The sequence below is a fragment of the Pieris napi genome, chromosome 11 (assembly GCF_905475465.1).
Source record: "Pieris napi chromosome 11, ilPieNapi1.2, whole genome shotgun sequence".
In the NCBI taxonomy this organism is placed as follows: domain Eukaryota; kingdom Metazoa; phylum Arthropoda; class Insecta; order Lepidoptera; family Pieridae; genus Pieris; species Pieris napi.
This window is the reverse complement of record NC_062244.1, coordinates 10,471,082-10,496,458: the sequence shown is the minus strand read 5'-3', so window position 1 is coordinate 10,496,458 and position 25,377 is coordinate 10,471,082. Positions and strand designations below refer to the sequence as shown.

Genomic DNA, 25,377 nt, shown 5'->3' with positions numbered 1-25,377 from the left:
CCGGCTTTATTCCTCCTTACCGAGAGTCAGATATCCTCCCCGGCTGATACCTATCCTATCCGGGGTACAAATTGGAATAATCCTTTATGCCGCGGGCGAGAGTTGCGTGTACGTCATGGATGATGTCAGTTCTCGTCACCTCGGGGCGCTTGTAGGCGAAGATTCATTAAAGTATAAACTTATAGTATGTTGTTCGAATTCTCGTAACCCAACTCAACTACCAACTTTTTCAGAAGACGAAATTCAACCCGTCAACCTCGATGTCCGTCGTTCCACAATTGAGACATTTTTTAAATGCAGTTTTTGCCGCGCACCAGCACTATGTGGAACAAGCTACCACGAACCAGTTCGACTTAGGGTCCTTCAAGAAAAGAGCCTACCAATTCTTATAATGCCGGCAACGCACTCGCGAGCCCTCTGTGATTGAGAGTGTCCATGGGTTTTGACCATTTAGTATTGTCTTTTATTGGCAAACTTGATCCGCAAACAATCCGCGAAAATAGAGGACACCGTGAGCCACTTCTGCCAAAACCCTCCATCTTTTAGTCGATACCAACTCCGGGGAAATAAATACAGATAATGCAACTTTTTCTACAGCTGTGATACTTTTTGACATCCAACACCTTTTATCTTCAGTCACCGTGACCACGCACGCTGTAAAGCACGCGAAACGTCGGTTACTGTTAAAATTATGTTAAATAATTGTCAATTTATAATAATACATAACTTTAATCCGGTCAAAAAGTTTTTGCTAACGTCAATTTTATTGGCGTGTTTAAGAACGAGTGTTCTGACAAGATCAAGCCAACAGACCTATTATGTTTGGCCAAAGATCTGTGACAAAAATCATAAGTGCGCAATCCCCTGGTCGGTCGTTATTGGGAAAATGCCTATAGCCTCTGATGGGTCTTACAGCAGTGGTAGCCTCTAGAGTTTCAGTGAGCTGGTTTTACTGTGATACCCAGACTTGACCACATATTTAAAATGGCAGGTTCCAAATTCTTCGGGTAGGATAGATTTGTACGCAATATTCGTTTTGGCTTGGTTATGTGTACACTTTCCAAAAATTAATATGTTCTAAAACATACATTAAAAAATCAGTAGCGCTACAACCTCTTTAGGTCTTGGCCTCAGATTTCTGAATCTGTTTCATGATCATTTTTTAAAATCTAATAGGCAAGTAGGTGATCAGCCTTCAGTGCCTGACACACGCCGTCGAATGTTTGGGTCTAAGACATGTCGGTTTCCTCACGATGTTTTCCTTCACCGTTATAGAAAATCTTAAATGCGCACATAGAAAGTCAGTCCATTGATGCACAGTCGGGGATCGAACCTACGACCTCGGGTGTGAGAGTCGCACGCTGAAGCCACTAGGCCAACACCGCCCATGTTCTACAACATAATCTTCCCTTAAATATTCTATTTCGATGTTCCAACCTAATTAATCGGTGTTGTGGATAAGATTAAAAGCGTTTAAAAATTAAAAGGTTAAATCTTGTTTAAAGGAATTTGAACGAATAAAACCAAATTGTTGTTTATAAAGTTCATTTCTTTATTTTGTATTAACGGCGTACTAATCTTCATTACCCGTGTCACAGCCACTTACAATCTCGACTGAAAAAGAAATTCAAGGTTTAATAATGTAATGAGGTTTTATTATTTAGGAGAATTTAGTTCTTGGAAAACAAGAGAAATATTTTAGTAGAGAAATACAAAGTTCAAATCCCTAATCTGGAAAAACCTGTGATTCAAACACAGTCTTGCAAAATTAAAGAACGAGTATATATAAATTAGATCGCCTCGTAAAACATTAAATCTATTTTATAACTTTCTTAAATTAATTAAAAATAATTGGTTCTTAAATTGGTAATTCGTACTAATATTTTTCTTCGTGTGCACGCACTGTCTACAAAAATCTTCAGTAATATTTACCAACACCATTTACTTTCATCATACCATCGACTTCCATCTTATAATCATTTACAGATGTAAACCAGAACTTAAATTCCGAATTATATTACTTACAAAACGCGTTGCCTTTCAGTACTTATAGACTGTATTAAAAAATCTTTAGTAATTTATACCAACACCATTTACTTTCATCATACCATCGACTTCCATCTTATAATCATTTACAGATGTAAACCAGAACTTAAATTCTGAATTACATTACTTACAAAACGCGTTGCCTTTCAGTACTTATAGACTGTATTAAAAAATCTTTAGTAATTTATACCAACACCATTTACTTTCATCATACCATCGACTTCCATCTTATAATCATTTACAGATGTAAACCAGAACTTAAGTTCTGAATTACATTACTTACAAAACGCGTTGCCATTCAGTACTTATAGACTGTATTAAAAAATCTTTAGTAATTTATACCAACACCATTTACTTTCATCATACCATCGACTTCCATCTTATAATCATTTACACATGTAAACCAGAACTTAAGTTCTGAATTACATTACTTACAAAACGCGTTGCCATTCAGTACTTATAGACTGTATTAAAAAATCTTTAGTAATTTATACCAACACCATTTACTTTCATCATACCATCGACTTCCATCTTATTATCATTTACAGATGTAAACTAGACCTTAAATTCTGAATTACATTACTTAAAAAACACATTGCCATGCAGTACTTATAGACTGTATTAAAAAATCTTTAGTAATTTATACCAACACCATTTACTTTCATCATACCATCGACTTCCATCTTATAATCATTTACAGATGTAAACCAGAACTTAAGTTCTGAATTACATTACTTACAAAACGCGTTGCCATTCAGTACTTATAGACTGTATTAAAAAATCTTTAGTAATTTATACCAACACCATTTACTTTCATCATACCATCGACTTCCATCTTATAATCATTTACAGATGTAAACTAGAACTTAAATTCTGAATTACATTACTTAAAAAACACATTGCCATGCAGTACTTATAGACTGTATTAAAAAATCTTTAGTAATTTATACCAACACCATTTACTTTCATCATACCATCGACTTCCATCTTATAATCGTTTACAGATGTAAACCAGAACTTAAGTTCTGAATTACATTACTTACAAAACGCGGTTGCCATTCAGTACTTATAGACTGTATTAAAAAATCTTTAGTAATTTATACCAACACCATTTACTTTCATCATACCATCGACTTCCATCTTATAATCATTTACAGATGTAAACCAGAACTTAAACTCTGAATTACATATGTAGTGGTGTAATTATTGTTTATATAGAAATTTCGTAATTGTATTTATAATATTGTCTACGCATCATTATTTCGTAATTCCACTTGCACGTGGATCAGTCAGTCGCCCTATAACCGCCATGTAAGTCAGAGGACAATAAAGCTAGTGAATTCTATTATGGTTTTCATTTAGTGTACCTCAAACACTAAACTGGTGACCCCGACGTGATTCGCGGGCGGCCCGACGTGATTCAATGTGATCCAAAGGAATAAAAGGGAAAATCTAAATAGGGCGGGGCGACTCACAAAAATATGTAACAATTTGTCGTGCAAGTATACGAAGAAACCGCACAACAACGGCGAAATCGCAGCCATGGCCGGAGCATCATCAGCAGCACCACAGATGCCTGCTGTAGCAGACACAATTACGGGGCTCATGCAGCAAATAAACAAGCTCATGCTGGAAGTTGCGGCACTCCGCAGCGAGGAACAAGATCAAGGACGTCCCAGGAGTCGCGGCCACCAAAGCTACAGGAGCAGGTCCTCGTCGCACAAAAGAAGGACTCCAGGGGATCCAGAGTGGCTCTGCAGGTTTCATTTCCGGTGGAGGAAGAACGCGAGGAGGTGCGAGGAACCTTGTGCCTGGCGTAAAGACAGACAGCGGCGCGGGAAACTAGAACCAGTATATCCGCAGGCGGTGGACGGATGTACTGAGGGACAGGTATCTAGTAATCACCGTTTGTTAGTTAGGGATAGTTTATCTAAGTTTACTTTCCTGATAGACACAGGAGCTAATATTTCTGTAATCCCGAAATGGTGTGTTAAACAACGCACACTAATTCATTGCGATTTTAAATTATACGCGGCTAATGATAGCGAGATAAAGACATATGGCATTTGTTATTTAACAATAACTTTTGGTCTTAGGAGAGATTTAAAATGGCCGTTCATAGTGTGCGATGTTAAGCAACCAATAATTGGGGCAGATTTTTTAAGAAATTTTAGATTATCCGTTGATTTATATAATAATAGATTAGTCGACCTAGTTACTAATTTGTACGTTTGTGGAACAAAGAGTGTAAACTCGATAGGAGCGGTGAAGTCTATTAGTAGTAGCCAGCCGTACGCGGAATTACTTGAGCAATTCAAGGAAATCACGCGTCCACCTATTTTTAAGGAAGTGCCAGAGCATTCTGTCTATCATCATATTGAGACAACAGGTCCGCCAGTGTATACGCGTGCAAGAAAGTTGCCACCTCACAGGTATGATTTAGTTAAAAAAGAATTCCAGTTGATGCAGGAGTTAGGGATATGCAGACCATCGAGTAGTCCGTGGGCCAGCCCACTACATGTAGTGCCTAAAAAGAACGGTGACATTCGACCTTGCGGGGACTATAGAATGCTTAATGCCATTACAAAACCGGACCGTTACCCGATACCTAGAGTTCAGGACTTTACCTATGGTTTACATAATAAAAAAGTTTTTTCAAAAATTGATATTTGTCGAGCGTATCATGTTATAAAAATTAGGCCGGAAGATATTGAAAAGACAGCGATTATTACACCATTCGGACTTTTTGAGTTCCCAAGGATGACGTTTGGACTGCGTAACGCGGCACAAACATTCCAAAGGTTTATAAATAGTACGATATTAGCAGGCATAGAACATTTGAATAGTTTAAATGATAATAATATAACCGGAGAATCATATGTATTCGGGTATCTTGATGACGTCATCATTGGATCAGATAACGAGCTAATACACCAAAAGCATTTGCGACTATTGTTCGAGCGTTTCAGTAAATATAGTATGTCAATTAACTTAGGAAAATGGGTTTTTGGTCAAACAAAAATAGAGTTTTTAGGATACGAGGTCTCAGAAAAGGGTATTAGTCCGTTACATGACAAAGTTCAAGCTATCGAAAAGTACCCGAAGCCCGAAACTATTGTTGACCTTCGTAGGTTTCTCGGCATGTTAAACTTTTATAGGAATCACATACCGAACGCCGCGAAAGTACAGGGAACGTTAGATAGGTATTTACATGGAGCAAAAAAGAACGATAAGCGTAAGATACAGTGGACAGACGAGGCTAGTAGGGCATTTGATTTGTGTAAAGAGAATTTAAAAAACGCCGCTACTTTAGCGCATCCGATTGCAAACGCAGAATTAGCTTTAATGACCGACGCATCCGATTTCAGTATCGGCTCGGTGTTACAACAAAAGGAAAACAACACTTGGAGACCCCTAGGATACTTTTCAAAAAGGCTTACGGAATCCCAAAAGAAGTACTGCACATATGATAAGGAACTTTTGGCGATTTACTCAGGCATCGTTTATTTTAGAGACTTAATAGAAGGTAGGAATTTTACGGTGTATACAGACCATAAACCGTTAACATTCGCATTTAGTAAGTTAGGCTCAAACAAAGAATTACCTAGAAGGGCGCGACAGCTGTTATTTATTAGCGAATTTACAAATAACATCCAACACGTAATAGGTAGTGAGAACGCAGTTGCGGACGCATTGTCGAGGATAGAAGAGATAACATGTCCGAACCCGATACAATACGTAGACATCGCCCATGCGCAGGCCGATGACGCTGAGTTAGCAAATTTATTGAGTACAAGTACCGCTAGTAGCATACAATTGAAACAAATGAACTTAAATAATTCTAATGATTTGATTTATTGCGAAACGTCTACTAAAAATATTAGGCCATACATTCCGAAAGAGTTTAGAAAGTCTATTTTTGATTATTTCCATGGGTTAGCGCATCCAGGGGTAAAGGGATCGCGAACACTTATATGTAAAAAAGCGTTTTGGCCAAATATGAATAAGGATATAGGGATTTGGGCAAAGACATGTATTCAATGTCAAAAAAGTAAAATAGTGCGACACACGGTGTCTAAGTTAGGTACTTTCGAGGAAGGCGACCGTTTTGCACATTTGCATATCGATTTAATAGGACCACTACCCGTGACGGAACATGGCTATCGGTATTGCGTGACGATGATAGATCGGCGTACACGATGGCCTGAGATTTGTCCAGTTACAGATATGACGGCTGAGACTGTTGCAAAAGCAGTTTATGATAACTGGATCTGTAGGTACGGTTGCCCAATTTTTCTGACGTCAGACCAAGGCCGACAGTTTGAGAGCGATTTATTCGTAGATTTAATGAAAATATTAGGCATTCGTAAAACACGTACTAGCCCTTATCATCCGCAGGCAAATGGTAAAATAGAAAGATGGCATAGGTCTTTAAAAGCGGCATTGATGGCGAGGTTAAATAATAACGCAGCTTGGTTCGCAGAATTACCTACGGTGATGCTAGGACTGCGAGCAGCGTGTCAGGCGGACAGCGGTTACATAAGCGCAGCGGAATTCACTCTAGGTCATTGTTTACGTTTACCTGGTGAATTTTGTAGCGATACTATTAGCAAAATAGAGAATCCGCAAGCGTACATAATTAGATTGAGAGATATTTTAAATAGTATTAAACCTAAAACTAGAGATTGTAATAGTAAAAATATGTTTGTACATGCTGATTTAAGTTCCTGTTCACATGTTTTCTTGAGAATAGACGCAGTACGGAAACCTTTAGTACCACCTTATTGCGGACCCTACAAGGTATTGGAAAGGAATAAAAAGAATTTTAAGATCGCAATAATTGATAAAATTTCGTATGTTTCAATAGACCGTGTAAAGCCTGCGTATATACTAGATGAGTTTAATAGCAACCAGGTTAGCGGAAACTTAGATCAGCATAAGCAGGTTAATGAACCTTTAAAAACGCGTAGTGGTAGAAGTATTAAGCAACCCGTTAGGTTTATGTTTTGATTTGTAAGCAACATACTTAGTAAGTAGAGAATTGCAATTTCAGCGATTGTTCAGCTAATTGCAAAACCAATTTGTATTTAGATTTAAAAGAAAAATATGGAATTCATTTATAACTGTGTATATATTTATAACATTTACACTTTGTCATAGTTTGTATTTAAAAGTTTCAGTAGTAATTTTTTTTGTGTTTATATGTATCTACCTACTCATTTTTTTTTTTAAGAAGGGGGTGTATGTAGTGGTGTAATTATTGTTTATATAGAAATTTCGTAATTGTATTTATAATATTGTCTACGCATCATTATTTCGTAATTCCACTTGCACGTGGATCAGTCAGTCGCCCTATAACCGCCATGTAAGTCAGAGGACAATAAAGCTAGTGAATTCTATTATGGTTTTCATTTAGTGTACCTCAAACACTAAACATAACTTACAAAACACATTGCCATTCAGTACTTATAGACTGTATTAAAAAATCTTTAGTAATTTATACCAACACCATTTACTTTCATCATACCATCGACTTCCATCTTATAATCATTTACAGATATAAACCAGAACTTAAGTTCTGAATTACATTACTTACGAAACATATTGCCTTTCAGTACTTATAGACTGTATTAAAAAATCTTTAATAATTTATACCAACACCATTTACTTTCATCATACCATCGACTTCCATCTTATAATCATTTACAGATGTAAACCAGAACTTAAGTTCTGAATTACATTACTTACAAAACGCGTTGCCATTCAGTACTTATAGACTGTATTAAAAAATCTTTAGTAATAACAACATCATTTACATTTATCATACAATCATTTACTTTCGTTAACTAATACGTTTAAGTTCTGGATTCCATTCCTTACAAAACATATTGCCTGTCAGTACAGTTACTAGTTTCACAGAACAGATATAAAAATCTAAATTTTTCATACCTCGGTTCCTCTATGTATGGCGAGCACCATGTCATAGTCATTAGCTCGTAATGAGATCCGGGCTCGGCCATTATTGCCCACAGTTATAGTTTTTCCAGTACAACCGTTATTGCTTTTTACACCAGATATAACATCGCAATATCTACCAGCTGGAAGGCAGGTCTGAAATTTAAATAACAATTAATATTTTTATCAAACAATCCATATCGCTTTTGCAAAGTTTATATTAGAGAGGGAAATTCTTTTCAGAAGAATCAAAATTCAATTCAAAAGAATCAAATTCAGAAGCGCACCTCACGACGCCCTCACAATCTTATTGTACCGAAGTTTAGAACCAATAACGGTAAAAAAACATTGAGCGTTGGGGTAGTGCTGCGGTATAATAGACTTCCACAAAATATAAAAAGTGCAGACAGCCTGGCAATATTTAAATTAAGACTAAAAGACCATCTCTTGAGTGATCCCAGTTCTCTACGTAAATGAAAGTTCTACTTCGTTAATTCATCCTTGAAGCTCTTCAATGACCCACGACGTGATAAATTGTATCTTTAGTATATAAGTTCTCATGTAAGTGACTATTGTCTGAATAAATAAATGTCTTTAAACCTAATTGTAAGGGAAAGGTTAAATGAAGAAAAAGCAGTGGCTCTCATGTTTGAAGTCATACATTCGATAACCAGCTTTCCAAAAATGGATATTTCTATCTATAAGCGGAATAAATACTTTCTCATACTGTGCAGGATTCTCTTATTCTCCAAGTCGCAAAACGGCTGCGTGTTTCAGGTACAGAAGGCTGATGACTTTTTCGCATTCTATTCGTGAATAATATCATAAAAATTAATTAATAATACATTAAACTAACCTGTAAGTCAGCGTTGAGATCCCAGTGATCATTGTTGAAAGCCACAAAGCCCTGACCGCCTCGACAGAAGGCAATCTGGTTGCTACCATTGTCCCACCAGTTATTTAGAGCGGTGTTGCCAGCGACGTTCCTAAACGCTACCATTTGGTAGATTTGACGCCAACGGTGCTCGCATACCCACCCATTACCGCAACTGTTGTCCTACAACGGTAATTATAAAATTTGACGGCTCATTGCTGTAGTGGTTAGTACCCCTGACTGCGAATCCATGGGTCCCGGGTTCGATCCCCGGCTGAGACAAACATCGACGTGATGTGCATTTGGTGTTGTGCTTAGGTCTTGGGTGTTTAAATATTTATGTATATCCGTTGCCTAGTACCCATAACACAAGCTTCACCAGCTTAGCATGGGACTAGGTCAATTGGTGTGAATTGTCCAATCATAAAAAAAAAATATAAAATGTTATTAAAACCTCTTTAGTACAACTACCACTATTTAAGCCTCCATTTATTTAAGGTATTGCGGAATATGCTTAAGAGGAGTATCAATAATATGACTAAAGCTAAAATGCATCATGAGCACAGCCCACACACTTCTTCACTTTCACTCCATCACGCAACACTACCGGTTTCGGTATTACTTATTTAAATGTACATAATTTTTTTAAATTTGCCTTTCGTAAATTTTTTATTTGTTTATATATTTATTTATTGGAAACTAAACAGATACATCACCATACATAAAAATAAAATAAATGTAAAACATAAAATAAATACACATTGGACATATCCTCAATAAAAGTTTCACTAATAAAAAATACAATACAAAGTAAGACAAGACAAAACATGACAGCAAAATTTAACACTAAACTAGCAGCAACAAAAAAAAAAACAAGGACGACACAAAGCTTAAGATATTAAGAGTTTAAACTTATTCTTAATATAATATAATGTATTATAACTGTCTTTTGTTATTTACAATTTATGCTAGCTGTATGATTATGAAATAAATAAATCGATTGAAACAGCGAGAGGTCAGATCACTGTACTCTTAAAACAAATATATGACATACGGAATTTATAGACGGCGAGATGATATTTCCCCTCGAGTCCATAGGAGGACCAGCCTCTGTATTATGGAAGCTGAAGCTACTCATCAGTTGAGGTTTTCCATAAGGATGAGCCAACATAAAGGCAATAGCGCCCTTGTACTGTTTCGACTGCTTGTATGTCAAGATTTGACCACCAGCACCGTGTCCTCTTTGGTTGTCGTGGTTGTCGATGAAGGCCAGAGCATCATTTGAACTTAGGAGACCCCAGTTCTCACCCCAGTTTGCTAACCAGCTGCAATAGAAATGTAAATAAAAATTAAATTCAGCTCGCATTAGGACAGATAAAAAATAGTAAAGTACTTGGATATCGTGTCTACAACTTTTTTAACTAGGAGTTTTTATAAAGTTGCAATATGATTTATACTTTACAATAATTTACAATAAATTGCCTAGTGGTTGTCTGGAAGAGACCGCCCGAAAGAGATAAGGCCGCCAGGTGCTTTTAATTTAATTATTTCAATCTAATATATAAAATTCTCGTGTCGCGGTGTTTGTGGTTAAACTCCTCCGAAACGGCTCGACCGATTCTCATGAAATTTTGTGTGCATATTGGGTATGTCTGAGAATCGGACAACATCTAAGATAACAGCTATCGATTGACAATAATAAGTATTTTTTTTAAATTACCTACTTTAAAAGTTTAACAATGGCCAAAGCTCACCTAAGCTGGTTTCCACGCGAAAAAGCTCTGCTAAGTTCCAATCCAAATCTGAATTCAGTAACCGCGGCTAGCGCTGTGTACTCGTTTCTGCTAATAGCCTCCCCGCCTAGGTCAATGACCTCTTGGAAAATGTATGGTCGAGCGCCGTTTGGAAACCCATGGCTTGGGTTCAAATTGTGAAGTCTGCTGTACATAACTCTGAGGTCATGTGGCCACATATGTTTGGCAGCGTCAATTCTGAAATTAGTATTTATTTGTTGCACATACAAATGATTAGGTCAATAAATTACTTTTGAGTACATATCAATTTAAATTATATGTTACTTTTAGTAATGCTTTTAAAAAAAAAGTCTTTTAAAAAAAAAAAAGTCATAGCGGGTAGGCGCAAGTTGAATATCGAGTCCTCACAAAATAACCAATTAAAAATAGAAATAAGTGAGAATACACAATAAAAAGTAAATATCAAACTGAACCAGGAGAAGATATACCACAGGCAAACGTATCTGCCTCATTATTAGTGTAAAAAATAGAACATTTTCACGTTTTAATTTGTGTTATTGCAACGGTGACTTTTCGTTTCGACTAAAACAATTGAAAGTGCGTGTGAAAAAAATCTAGTGCAAGTGACTTGGAACAAAGATCAGTCAATTTTTGTTGATATTACTACAAAAAGAAGAAAAAACTACGACTTTGTAACAGTGATGTTAAACGGGTATACGTGACTTGAGGCGACCTAATATTACATTAGTCACTCCTTGTAAACGTCACTCAAGAAAGAAACTGTTCAAGTAATTCGTCCTCTTCGTCATACAGTCTCTCGGCGTCGCAGATAAGCTGAGTTCCTGAATCGAACATTTGTATCGGCCCGAGTTCAAACCTAAACACGGAATATTGAAACTTTAAAAAAAAAACTAAGAATTTTTGTTTTTATAATTTTATTTGAAGATATCGAATCTATTTTTAACGGATAGAATATAAAAGGAAAAAAAAATTCTGTAAAAAAAAAAAAAAAAAATTAGAAACAACATTTCAAAGTATGGACAAAAAAGAAATGGAATACCTTATAGAATCGATACACCAAAAGCTGTGCGAAAAGTTGGAAGATCAGACGAGAATTATAACAGAAAGTGTAACAAAGTCCGTCGTAAGCAGTATAAATGTGAAGTTAGCAGAATTAACTGAAGAAAACAAGAAACTTAAATCGGAGATCGTCGTTCTAAAAGACAAAGTAAAATTCCTTGAAGATGGGAAAAGGAAAAATAATTTAGTATTTTTTGGCATACATGAAAACCAACAAGAAGAACCTAACCTGCTTACACACATGCTGAAGTTGATAAATAATTCAACTGGTTTATCCTTGGACCCTAAAGAGCTAAGCTCAGCTTATAGACTAGGCAAAAAGAGTGAAAATCCTCGCCCAGTCCTCGTTAACTTCACTAGCCTTTGGAGAAAATACGAGGTACTGAAAAATGGAAACAAACTCCCATCAAACATGTATGTAAAAGAAGATTTTTCCAAAGAAGTATTAGAAAAAAGAAAACTATTACAAACCGAACTAAAAGCTGAACGTGCTAAAGGGAAAACTTGCCACATTATAAAAGATAAGCTCGTTATATACGAGAATACGCGTGAGAAATCTGAAAAAAGAAAAAGAAACTTCTCCGAATCGCCGAAACAATATCAACCCCAATCAACAAGCAAAAAAATAAACTTACTTGATTACTACGAAGCGCATGGCTCGAATTCAACGCCGAAACAGCAAAAAAACTAGCATGCGCCCCTGACCGCTCGAACCAACATAATTCTTTCAAACACAACAACAAAAGACAAAACGCACTAACCACCCCAAGCCGGCTGGTCACCGTGGGGGCTGTCGACCACTCCCTTCCAGCTCAGAAACGAGATGAGAAGATTCACAAAAACATTACAAGTTCCATCACTCCAAGCCGAATCGAAAATAAGATACTTTATATCGCCACTCTGAACTGTCTATCATTGAGAACACACGAAAAACTTACCGAGCTAGAGTTAGCTCTTTTAAAGATAAACTGGGACATATTAGGATTAAGCGAAATAAGAAGAATAGGCGAAAGCATTGAAGATCATAAAGAGTATATCTTCTATTATAAAGGCGAAACAAAAGGATCCTATGGAGTAGGCTTTATGGTTAAAAAATACTTACAGCCAAATATAGAAGAATTCAAGGGCATATCAGATAGAATAGCCATTCTTAATATAAATTTTCCAGGTTTCAAGGACAAATGGTCAATTATACAAATTTATGCACCTACTGAAAATCATGAAGAACATACCAAAGATAAGTTTTACAACCAATTGACTACAGTTTTACAAAATACTTCCAAAAACATCATAGTTATGGGCGATTTCAATGGTAGAATAGGACGCAGACGTCCTGGTGAAGAGAACATCATAGGCGACTTCGGCTTCGGCCCAAGGAGCAAAAATGGAGAACGAATGCTCAATCTCGCTCTCGAAAATAATTTAGCATTCATGAACAGTTTCTTCAAAAAAGCTACGGCGAAGAAGTGGACATGGATATCACCGGACGGACGCCACAAAAATGAAATCGACTACATCGGAACCAACAATAGGAAACCCTTCCAGGACGTTAGTGTATTAAATCAACTCAACTTCAATACCAATCATCGATTAGTAAGAGGCACCATAAAATGTATCGAACCAAAGAAAAGTAGAAATAAATACAACACAAAAACAAAGCTAATGATAGTAAAACAAATCCCTGACAATGAAGTCAAAAACCAGATAGAAGGAAAATATATCAATGAAGTAAATGAAATACTTGGAACTCTAAGTCGCAATCCCCCAAAAACTAACAAGAAACAAATTGGAAAAGAAACTCAAAAGCTAATGGAAGAAAGAAAACAGCTCTTAAAACTTGGAAAAAACAAGCAAAATCTAAAATTGATATCAGAAGTAAGTAAGAAAATAAGTAACAATATTAAGAAAGAAAGGAACAAAAGAAGAATAGAAGCACTTAATTACCACATAACCAAGACAGGAGGAGTTAAAAAAGCTCTAAAAGAACTCGTAGAAACAAAACAATGGATACCGAACATTAAGAACTACGTAGGCAAACAACAGACGAAAAGAAAAGATATATTGAAAACTGCAACAGACTTCTATAGAAACCTCTACTCACTAGAGACTGATAATACTTTACAGAATTCAGTAAATCTTGAACAAGACGAAGAAGAGGTACCTAAATTTCTCCTTTCAGAAACGGAGCATGCTATCAAAAGCCTAAAAAATGGAAAAGCGCCTGGACCGGATCACATAACTAATGAGATGATCAAAGTATCATCAGCAGCACCAGGGAACCTAAGAAAACTTACTGAACTATTCAACACCATACTAAAAACGGAATACATACCTTCCCAATGGACGAAGAACATAATTACACTGCTCCACAAAAAGGGTGACAGGAACATCATAGAAAACTATAGACCTATAAGCCTTATGTCCAACATGTATAAAGTTTTCTCCAAAATGATCCTGCGAAGAGTAACGAAGGCAATGGATGAACAACAACCCATGGAACAAGCTGGATTCAGATCCGGATTCTCAACTGTAGATCATATACATGTTATAAAACAGCTAATACAAAAGTGCAAAGAATACGGAAAAGCACTATACATCGCTTTTGTAGACTACAGTAAAGCATTCGACTCTATAAAGCACGATTCCCTCTGGAGAGCCTTAATACAACAAGGTATACCAAAAAAATACATACGTATAATTAGAAATATATATACAAGTAGCACGGCTTATATCAAACTAGAGACAACGGGTGAAGAATTTCCTATAGCCAGGGGTGTGAGACAGGGCGATCCTTTGTCCCCAAAACTCTTCTCAGCCATTTTGGAGAGTTTATTTAGAAATTTGGAATGGGAAAATGTCGGCATAAACATAAACGGCAGACAACTGAACCACCTAAGATTCGCAGACGATTTAGTGATCATTTCAGATAACGCAAAGACGCTTCAAACTATGCTGCAACAGCTGACAGAAGCAAGCAAGATAGTTGGGCTTTCTATGAACAAATCTAAAACGAAAATAATGACAAATAGAGAAACTATTATGATACAAATAGGAGGAGATACTATCGAATATGTTGATCACTACTAGACCAGTGCAGATAGCCTTTAAAATAAATAAAAAGTGAAAAAAATTACAGTAGGATGAAACCCATTAGAAAAGCAGGGGAATATGATCAAAATGAAAGGAAAAATAAATTACGGTCGATCTGAGGTCGGGAAGGGGAAGGGGGGGAGTTTTAAGGGTAAAAAACGGTTTATCTCGATTTCCGGCAAAACTACAAGTCCTATCGAAGAAAGTTAAATGGCAAAGTTGGAGGTAATAAAAAGATCTAAAACTTTTGTATTCACACATTTTTCACATAACCTCAAAATTTATGTGAAAATTTCAAAAAACCAAGTTTTTGGTTTTTTATTTTTATCTTTAACAAAAATTATTTTTTTTTAACGAAATTTGGTGAAAACTTACCTTTCTATGTCCCAAATACACTGTAATTTATTTGATTAAAAATATTTATTTGTTCACCTTATTTTGAATTAATATCGAAAAAACACCCTAATTTTCAATCGAAAATTCTGACGTCAAAATTTCAGCTTTTTTCAAAAAGTTGGTGTGCTTTCAGTTCGTTGAAATCTCTACTTTCCTATGGTAAAAAAAAATATATATACTACCATAGTAAATCTTCTCAGAAAACGCAAAAAATCGTACACAGTAACGCCCAGACCTGTCATCCCCTTCCCTACTTCTCTATGAATCTTCTTTAAATTATAATCAGATGGCTATTTATTACTATTTTAAGATAATTTATATATACCTGAGTGACTTAAAAAAAAAATTTAGCCTTTAGATGGGCTAAAATTTTCGTATTTCATAGAGAAGTAAGGAAGGGGATGACAGGTCTGGGCGTTACTGTATACGATTTTTTGCGTTTTCTGAGAAGATTTACTATGGTAATATATATATATTTTTTTACCATAGGAAAGTAGAGATTTCAACAAACTGAAAGCACACCAACTTTTTGAAAAAAGCTGAAATTTTGACGTCAGAATTTTCGATTGAAAATTAGGGTGTTTTTTCGATATTAATTCAAAATAAGGTGAACAAATAAATATTTTTAATCAAATAAATTACAGTGTATTTGGGACATAGAAAGGTAAGTTTTCACCAAATTTCGTTAAAAAAAAATAATTTTTGTTAAAGATAAAAATAAAAAACCAAAAACTTGGTTTTTTGACATTTTCACATAGATTTTGAGGTTATGTGAAAAATGTGTGAATACAAAAGTTTTAGATCTTTTTATTACCTCCAACTTTGCCATTTAACTTTCTTCGATAGGACTTGTAGTTTTGCCGGAAATCGAGATAAACCGTTTTTTACCCTTAAAACTCCCCCCCTACCCCTTCCCGACCTCAGATCGACCGTAATTTATTTTTCCTTTCATTTTGATCATATTTCCCAGCTTTTCTAATGGGTTTCATCCTACTGTAATTTTTTTAGGTTTCAAAAATTATCGGCACTGGTCTATACGTATATTTAGGGCAAATAATATCATTTCATGACCAAATGGATCTTGAGATAGAAAGAAGAGTGTCTAGCGCCTGGAAGAGATTTTGGTCACTCAAGGAAGTACTTAAAAGTAAAGACTTCCCAATAGTAGCTAAGAAAAAGGTGTTCAACCTATGTATCCTACCATGTGTTACATACGGCTGCGAGACTTGGGCTTTATCTCAGAAACATCTTCTAAAGTTGAGAACATGCCAAAGAGGAATGGAAAGAAGCATGGTGGGTGTAACACTGAGACATCGAAAAAGAGCAGAAGAGATCAGATCAACGACCAAAGTAGAAGACATTATAAAGAAAATAAGGCAGTTGAAATGGCGCTGGACTGGGCACATGACGAGAGATAGCAGGTTGAAATGGACAAAAATAATTACAGAATGGCAACCACGAGATGGAAAAAGGAAAAGAGGAAGACCGACCAAGAGATGGGCAGACGATATTAAGATAATAGGAGGCACAACTTGGACAAGAAGAGCTAATAACAGAAAAGAATGGAAACAGCTGGAAGAGGCCTACGTGTCACAGGACACGCTGATTACCAAAAACGGGTCATATGATGCATTAGACTAAGTTTTATTTATGTGTTAGAATTAAGTGTTTTTTTATGTAACTTAAATAATTATTGTTATTACATTGTATGGGTGTCAGCAATAAAGGCTATTTATTATTATTATTATTATTATTAGTAATGCTTTTAAAATAGACGCTATTCAAATTATAAATCCTTCTCGATGTTTAGTTTGCCAGCTACTGAACATTAGGTATATAAATTTGATATATAATACACACAGTATTCAAATATATATGTACCTAATAAGTATCAAAAGTCTGTATAGTATACAAGATCGTTGATACTATAATATGTATTGTATGTAAAAAAGTCGAAGTCAAAATCATATAGGTAACACAATGTAAACGTCAAAAAAAATACATATTAAATGCTTCTAATTTTACATTTACTGCCAGTTCTCAAATCAAGGGCGTAGAACGGAAGAGAACTGGCAATAAACTCTCCGCCACTCTAATCGCCAATTTCTTTGTTTTAGACAATGTTTGTAAGGAGCATTAACAAGCTGCACTAGATAGATAAATATATTATATATATATAAATATATTATATAAATATATTATATGTTTTATGAGAGAGTGAGAACTGAGAACCTAACAATTTACTTAGGGTACATACAAGTCGTAAATATAAAATGTATCTATAAATGCGGGATGTCGGCTCCAAGAAAGCTATGGTTACAGACGGATGCCTACAGGTAGGATCAGAGGTACAACGCGGTGAGATTTTCTTAAATCTATTGGACCGGCACACCACGATAATTAAGGTCTTGAAGGAGTCTTCGCTACTTTGAGAGGAAGCGAGAATACGGTGTTTACAAGAGCCACGAATGACGACGTTATTTTTCAGTTTTAATAATAAATAATTTCGATAAAATGCTAATGTCGAAGTTGCGTTATTCTTACTGAGGAAGAAACTAAGTTTTTTTTTTACCTGAAACCAGCAACTCCCATATCAATGAGTTTGTTCATGTATTCTAAAATTTTTCCTCGAACGTACTCAGAGCCCTGATTCAAATCCTTTAGCCCAGATAATTCGCAGTTACGGACCTAAAATAATATTTAAAACAATATTAAGAACAATATCAATTTTCCTATACAATATACATACATAGATGGCTACATTTTTTTTTATGTAACAGGCAACAATCGCTCACCTGATGTTAAGTGATAGTGCCCATGAACACTCACATTGCCAGAGAGCCCGCAAGTGCGTTGCCGGTATGTTAAAAATTGGTACGCTCTTTTCTTAAATCTTATGGGTATCCACATAGTGGTAGCGGCAAAAACTGCCAAAAAAAACGCTTAGTTGTGGAACGACGGACGTCGAGGCGTTACGGCTGGAATTTAGTATTCTGACTCTGAGTCTTTGTATTAATTACATTATTAACAAACTGGATTGAAACGGGTTGGCTACGCAACCACATTTGGATATATCTGAGCCGCAGCTTAGGTCTGCTACTTGAACTTACCCTGTCCGCACAGCAAGTGTAATCATTCCCCTGGATAACACAATGCGGTGAATTAAAGTCGTTTCTACCGTAAGGCACAGATGGATATGACCACCTGTTAAAGAAGGCTTCACTGCCGCCCGTACCGACGTTTTCACCCCAAGTACCTGTCATGTGGTTAATGATAGCATCCACGTAGATTCTATTAATAAAAAAAGATTCTGTTAATAAAAAAAGATTCTATTAATAAAAAAAGATTCTATTAATAAAAAAAGATTCTATTAAAATTAATAAACTTGGTACGAAGTAAGTTATTTAAACACTCAACCAACACGATAATATGTTAATCTAATAGGCAAGTGATCAGCCTCCTATACCTGACGTACGTCGACTTTTTGGGTCTAAGGCAAGCTGGTTTCTCACGATGTTTTCCTTCAGCGTTCGAGCGAATGTTTAATGCGCATATAGAAAGAAAGTCCATTGGTGAGGTGGGGGTCGAACCTACGACGTCAGGGATGAGAGTCGCACGCTGAAGCCACTAGGCCAACACTGCTCCCAAGCGCAAATTATTTTTTTATTTGAAAAAAATATTTAAAGGAAAAGTCCATACAAGACTAGTACAGTCCGCGAGATAATAAAGTCTTTTTTGTAAAGTGTTTTAATGCAAACTATTATGATATAATCATTATATTACATACATATTTGTTTTTACATACCTGACACCAGCATTATTACATCTTCGAACCATATTAGCGAATTGTTGCTCGTTTCCAGAGCGTGTTACAAGTCGATATGAGATAGGTTGGTATCGCTCCCACCATGGACGATTATGGGACCAAATAATCAAGTTTTCATTTGGTGGTGAGATCTTTAATAAAAAATAAAAAAAATATGTAACATACCCATTACCCATACCTATTGACACATTGCCAAAAGGCTCGCAAGTGCGTTACCGGCCTTTAGACGCGAATTGCATAGGTCTCCGGTTTTGAAATCGGTTAAAAAAGTAATAATACTTAGGTACGTTTAAGTTAAATAAAATGTGCCGAAGGGCTAGTTTGTCTTGTACGCCATTAATTTAATAACTATAATTTTAATATTAGAGTAATTTTATTTTAATTTGACAATCGTAAGTGCACTAAAAGAATAAATATATTTCGACTTTTGAATCGGTTTCGAAATGGTCTCATACAACAAAGGGTTTTGTACATACGAGTACATTTCATAACTAAAATGTCTCGTGAAATTGGCACTACAGCGAAGTATACTACTGAAGCAATTAGCGTTTTAATTATGTTTTTATATCTAATACTAGCGATTCCCGACTTTAAGCAACCGTGACCCGTTAACCTTTAATTAATAATTTTAGATATTTGTGAAAATCGCAATATGTTCAAGTCGATTGCAAGAAATATTTTCGTTCGACCGTTTTTCCTCCAATTACAACTCTTTGGTGTAGTCAATACATTCTAAGAGATTTCCCCCTACCACCTAACAAACTTTACCATTTTGTAATTATATCTAACATAATTAGTACAACTCTAGAAAGTTCGCAATACAAATTTTGCAATATTAATATTTGCGTAACACGAAGTTTGCTTAGATGCGTAAAGAAATACGGTTGAATAATTGACTTAAGACGGTTTAGGCCCCAGATTAATTTACATCGTAAACAACAGAAGTTCGCTCTTAAATAAATGTCGGTATAAATCTGTTGTCTAAAATATTGTGTAGAACATTACCGTTGACTGCTTAATATGAAAATCGGATAATTTTTTGGCAAAGTTTTTTTAAAGATTGGAAACAGTATATTCTTTCCATGTTCAAATTAAACAATAATGCTTTATTGATTACGCTTTGATAAGTATTTAATTACAAGTAAAAATACTAGTATTTAAGTATTTCTAAAGTCAAATAGTTCGCGCAACATGAAAAAAACTCATGTGTGCTATTCACACGTGGTAGAAGTGAAACTATGTTTTTTTAATTCAGAAAATGATCAAATAAACACTAATTAAAGTTTATACACTGCACAATACTTCCCATCTCATTCTCTACCATGCCAAATCCTGCTAATTTATGCGTCTGTCTATTTTTACTGTAGCTTTTTCCGTTGCATCCGGTTTGAAATTACAACAATTCTAAAGAAGCTACACTTCAAAAATTAAAAAAAATTGAATAATGTTATAATTGAATGTTGTTATAAATGACGGAAATCCTTTTTGATAATTTTATCTTTTTTATTTTACTTGATCTGGCCAGTAACACGATGTGGGAAGTATTGTGCAGTGCAATCTTTAAATCACACACTTTAGTGTGTGATTTAAAGATTTAAAGTATAAAATCCATGATATCACATACCTGAACACCACCAAAACCTCGTGGACCTAAGAATCTCTCGCATTCAGCTGCGATGTCATCCCACTTCCATTCAAACAGGTGAACCATTGTCGTTCTACCAGATGCATAGTGGGGGTTTTTATATGCTACCGCTGTTACCACGGCACACGCCAGTAGGATGAACCGCAGCATCTTGATGACTGAAAAGTAATTTCTTTGGTTTAGTAAAGTTGTCATTTGTTTTTTTTCGTCCTGGCAGTAACGACCTATCCACATGTACCAGCAGGTCAGGATACCTGGTGGTTAAGGAATTAATTTAAGCGAGTAAGACTGTTAAGGTACAAAGCGTACGGTTTATGGTATATGGTCCATACAAAAGAGCTACAAATCTTAAATTACTGTAAAAAAAGTACAATTCTTGGTAAAGACTGGATGGTATGAGTTTGATTCCATGGAAGATGGGCCGGGTGCTGGTATGGGATGCAACCTGTTCAGACACACTGGTCCTTTCCCATCTACATGGAACCAATAACAGAGCTGGTGCGGCTTGTGAAGCGGCTGAAAAAGCTCAAGCCTGCAAATACAGGGGTCTAGGTTCCGAATATGATTTTGTCCCATTCGGCGTCCAGACCCTTGGTCCGTGGGGTCCTAGCCTTCCTTCCTTCCTTAAAAGCTATATGGCTTTTTAAGGAAATATCAAAAAGGTTAGTCGACATCACAAGAGACCGAAGAGCTGGCAGCTACCTCGGACAAAGAATTAGTCTAGCGATTCAAAGGGGGAACGCTGCCAGTATCTTCGAAATCTTGCCTAAAGGGACTCCTTTTAATTATATATTTTAGTTATTATATTTTAAGGTTAGTTATTGTTTTTATTGTTCTTCTGTTTTGTGCATTTGTGTGTTGGAAATAAATTGTATATTCTTGGTGCAACATTTATCGACCTTAAATCATTTGGATTAAAAATATCAGGAATATTGTAGATAAGATTAGGATATATGATAATATGCAACAAAAACAACAACATATAAATCCTGAAGTAGGTTATGTGAAAACGTTGTTGTGTTTCCAAAAAGACCTGCCAATTAGTGTTAGATAAGTGGTACCGCCGCCCATAGACACTCTCATTGCCAGCCTTTTAAGAAATGGTATACTCTTTTCTGAAATTTGTTTGAAAATACTTCAGTGGGCAGCTGGTTCGACATAGTGGGGTTGCGCAGCAAAATCTGCTTTAAAAAACGCTCAGTTGTGGAACGACGGAAGTTGAGGTGATACTTGCGGAATTTCGTATTTTGCCTCGATGCCCGACGATAAAACTGGTATGGTTTTAATTAGGTAAATTAATCAGGTATTCATTTAAACAACGTTATTACATAACAACGCAATACCATCGTAGGCATGGAAAAACTATTATATAAGGATTTAAAATACTAACGATAATGTTCAATATTATTTCAATTAATATGAGTTAATATCTGTACAATAACTTGTACACCTTTTTATTTATTTTGATACCAGTAAATATTACGTTACTCTACAATTGAAATACGACCCACATCTATAGAATAATATTTGTTGTAGTAAATACTAGTTTGTACCTATACAATAGTTATAAGTCGAATTAATGTATCTATATAGGTTATATTAATATCACGGTAGTGAATTCGATAATGTTACTATAAACAGTGAAATCAACTAAGTACGAGTATAAGTAGTCGTTTAACGTAAGGAATGGACTATTTATTTATTAACTAAGTATTTATTTTATGATATATGGATACATTTGAACATCCAGAAAGTATGCGTGTACTAAACATGGAATGAATTAAAAAATAATATTAAAACTTTTCCATACCTGAATCCTTCCTGTACTACGTATTATCTTCGACCACCCGCCGCCGATATTCTTTATATAGATTTTCTATAATCAATAAAAACAATCTCGATTTATATATTATCTAGTAATCCATGATAACTAATTATTACGACGACAAATAAAAATATGTATGTATTCGCTTATCAAAACAACTGCAATAGTTTGCATGTACTAAGTAATTTGTTTACGCAGTTAAGGAAAATGCGACACATTTATGACACTATTAAGGTCAATAATAACTGATTAACTAGTAATATCTTAAAATAATATTAAATTAATTTTATATTTACTCAAAATATCGGAATTTCGATTTATCGCCACAAATCGAGAACGAACGAGAACTGGCAAGAACTCTTTGTTTTAATCTAGAACATTCATTACAAGATGTGATTGTTTACTTCTGTGAGTAGTTAAGGGTAATAGGATACTTCCATTTTATCAGGAAAATTTTAACCCTTCAAAAAGGTTAAATAATCTATATATATAAAAATGAAACCCGTTTTCCGTTGTCACGACATAGCATGAAAACGGCTTGACCGATTGGTCTGATTCTTTTTTTATAATATTCCTTGAAGTACGAGGAAGGTTCATACGGAGAGAAAAATTTAAAAAATTGAGTGAAAAAGTCTAAAAACAACACTTTTCTATATTCCCATACAAAATATTCGTAATAATACTTAAGATCAATTTGAACTTTAATACCATATCATAAAGTTCAAGTGTTAGTGGAGGGGTTCCGGGAAGGTAAATTTTTATTTCTTGACGTAATGTATTTGTTGTCTTATCAACTTTTTTTTATATTACTAGCTAGACCGGTGTCCCGAATAGCAGAATAAGTATTTAAAAAAAATAAAGAATCGACTGTTAGGCGGTACGATGTTCGCCAGGCCAGCTAGTTCATAATAAAAATTACCTAAATAGGTGCAGTAATAAAATTAAGCATTCATTCGTTTGTCGAGGCAAATGCCATTGAAGTCCTATGATGCTGATTTATAGATATCAGTGCCGTATAAATATACAGTCAGTGTAATAATATACGGCATGACATAGCGAAGATCAGTTTTCGATAAAATCTAAGTCAATTAAAACTGATTGATGAATATCTAGTCTAGGTTTACTCAGATAAAATCAGACAATTTGTAAGTCAAGCCTAACCCAATATTATTTTATTCGTGTTAGTTCTACTGACTTGTGACCTATTTTAAGTTTTATTTATTTATTTAGGAAACAAAAATGATACATCTCTATATAAAAAAAGTAAAAAATAAAATTAACACATTGGATAAACAACAAGATTCACTGTCTATCTATTTATAATCTTAATATTAGTATCTTACAAAACATGACAGCAGAACGTTAGACAATACAACACAAAATCTATAAATCAGCACAACGACAAACTACTAATAGATATAATAAAGAAGAAACAAGGCTTAGGACAATAATAGCAACTATTATTGTTGTATGTATGTTGTATGTAACAACTAATGTTTTAACTTATTCTTAAACGAGAAAGTAGAGGAGTGCGAAAAAAGGTCGATATTAGTGGCAGAATCCAACGTAGAACATTCTGTGAAGAGGCTAAAGGTTCTGTGCGAGCATAAAGATCTGGCAAGAACATTGAATGGTGTCTTAGATAAGTATGTATTTAGAAAACGATATTCTTGTACTTGTTATATTAATAAAATTATATGTGTATCAAAAACCCTTCAGTTTATGGAATGCTTATAAGTGGACAGTAATTATTGTACCTGTAAAAAATAGTTTTTGATAAAGTTCTTTCAAAATCGGATACGGGTGATGTCGCATCCTTAAAACCGCCCGGTACATGACATCAAGTTTCAAGTCAACATCGCAAACGTTTTTGGAAGTCCTTTTTTATATTTTATTAGCATTTCTGACTAGTATGATTAAGCAATACTTATTTCTGTTAACAACTTCTTGTATTATTACATTTACAGCAATTTTTGTCTCTTAAGCTATTGTTCAACATTATTTCTTTGTCTCTGTTAGGTTAATTCCCATAATTTATTCAGTGTTGACCTGTGTTACCTGCCGTAGCTTATTGTAAGTACTGTAACTAACTATATTTACCTGTTAATCTCACCATATTCTCAAACAAGTTCTTGACAGTATCTATGGTTTTATCTTGTAGTCAACGCTAATCATTTAATTCAATGCATATAGCACTGATTGTGATTAGCGTCAAGTATTTTCCAGTCCATTCTGTTGCTATGTAATTATTTATCAGTATAAACGCGTTCGAGCTTATTTTTGTTAGAAAATCTAGTATACTGAGGGCGCACTAATTACTAGTTGATAGTTCGTGATAATTGTACTTACTCAACTTAGGGATTTTGCGTCTCTTCTTTTACACGCATAGATCTGTGATCCCCCCCGCTTTGAGTGCGTTGATTGAAATTGTTGATCGTTATCTTAATTTTTTTTATATTCATGATACCTTTAGATATGAATTATTTTAAGTTATCCGCTGTTGTTTTATAACTGTTCGAGGTGGTTATACTGTACGGCGATTTTAATGAAATTGAATACGCTTCTTTTAATAATAAATAAATTTTTTTACCGGAATGAAGTTATGTATTTACAATAAAAAAATAAAAATTAAAAAATTTGTTTTATTATTAAATGTATGAAAGTTATGTCAATAAAAGACAATACTATACGCTTCTTTTGTTTTTTTGGATATGGGAGCGTTCAAGTATTACGTAACCAATTTTGGGGAGGGGGTCCTTTTGTAAAAGGTTACGATGCGGGGCGGGGATTGAATTATGCGTATATTGTTAATATTATTTTCGCCTTTCCAGTACTTTACACCACATAATGGTAACTTTTAGGTATAAAGAGTCACTGGGTGATCAC

The 25,377-nt window shown here is 35.0% G+C and overlaps 1 protein-coding gene across 1 annotated transcript; it reads right to left on the bottom strand.

The window, feature by feature from the left end:
* Nucleotides 1-1,531: 1,531 nt before the first annotated feature.
* On the bottom strand, nt 1,532-22,669 carry LOC125053865 (alpha-amylase 1-like). The gene is made up of 10 exons (XM_047655459.1): nt 22,477-22,669; nt 20,646-20,824; nt 19,001-19,152; nt 18,306-18,486; nt 17,768-17,883; nt 10,630-10,866; nt 9,930-10,200; nt 8,858-9,058; nt 7,996-8,157; nt 1,532-1,614 (listed from the first exon to the last, which is right to left on the bottom strand). Exons 2-10 carry the CDS (start codon nt 20,814-20,816, stop codon nt 1,603-1,605), a joined length of 1,503 nt encoding a protein of 500 aa, XP_047511415.1. The 5' UTR covers nt 20,817-20,824; nt 22,477-22,669; the 3' UTR covers nt 1,532-1,602.
* Between the last annotated feature and the right edge of the window lie 2,708 nt (nt 22,670-25,377).

Coding starts and splice junctions, on each gene's coding strand:
- LOC125053865 (XM_047655459.1), bottom strand. CDS start 20,816: ATGCTGCGGTTCATCCTACTGGCGTGTGCCGTGGTAACAGCGGTAGCA. Junction 18,487..19,000: donor TGTAATAATGCTGGTGTCAG/GTATGTAAAAAC, acceptor TTTTATTAATAG/AATCTACGTGGATGCTATCA. Junction 9,059..9,929: donor TCTCGCCGTCTATAAATTCC/GTATGTCATATA, acceptor TTACCGTTGTAG/GACAACAGTTGCGGTAATGG.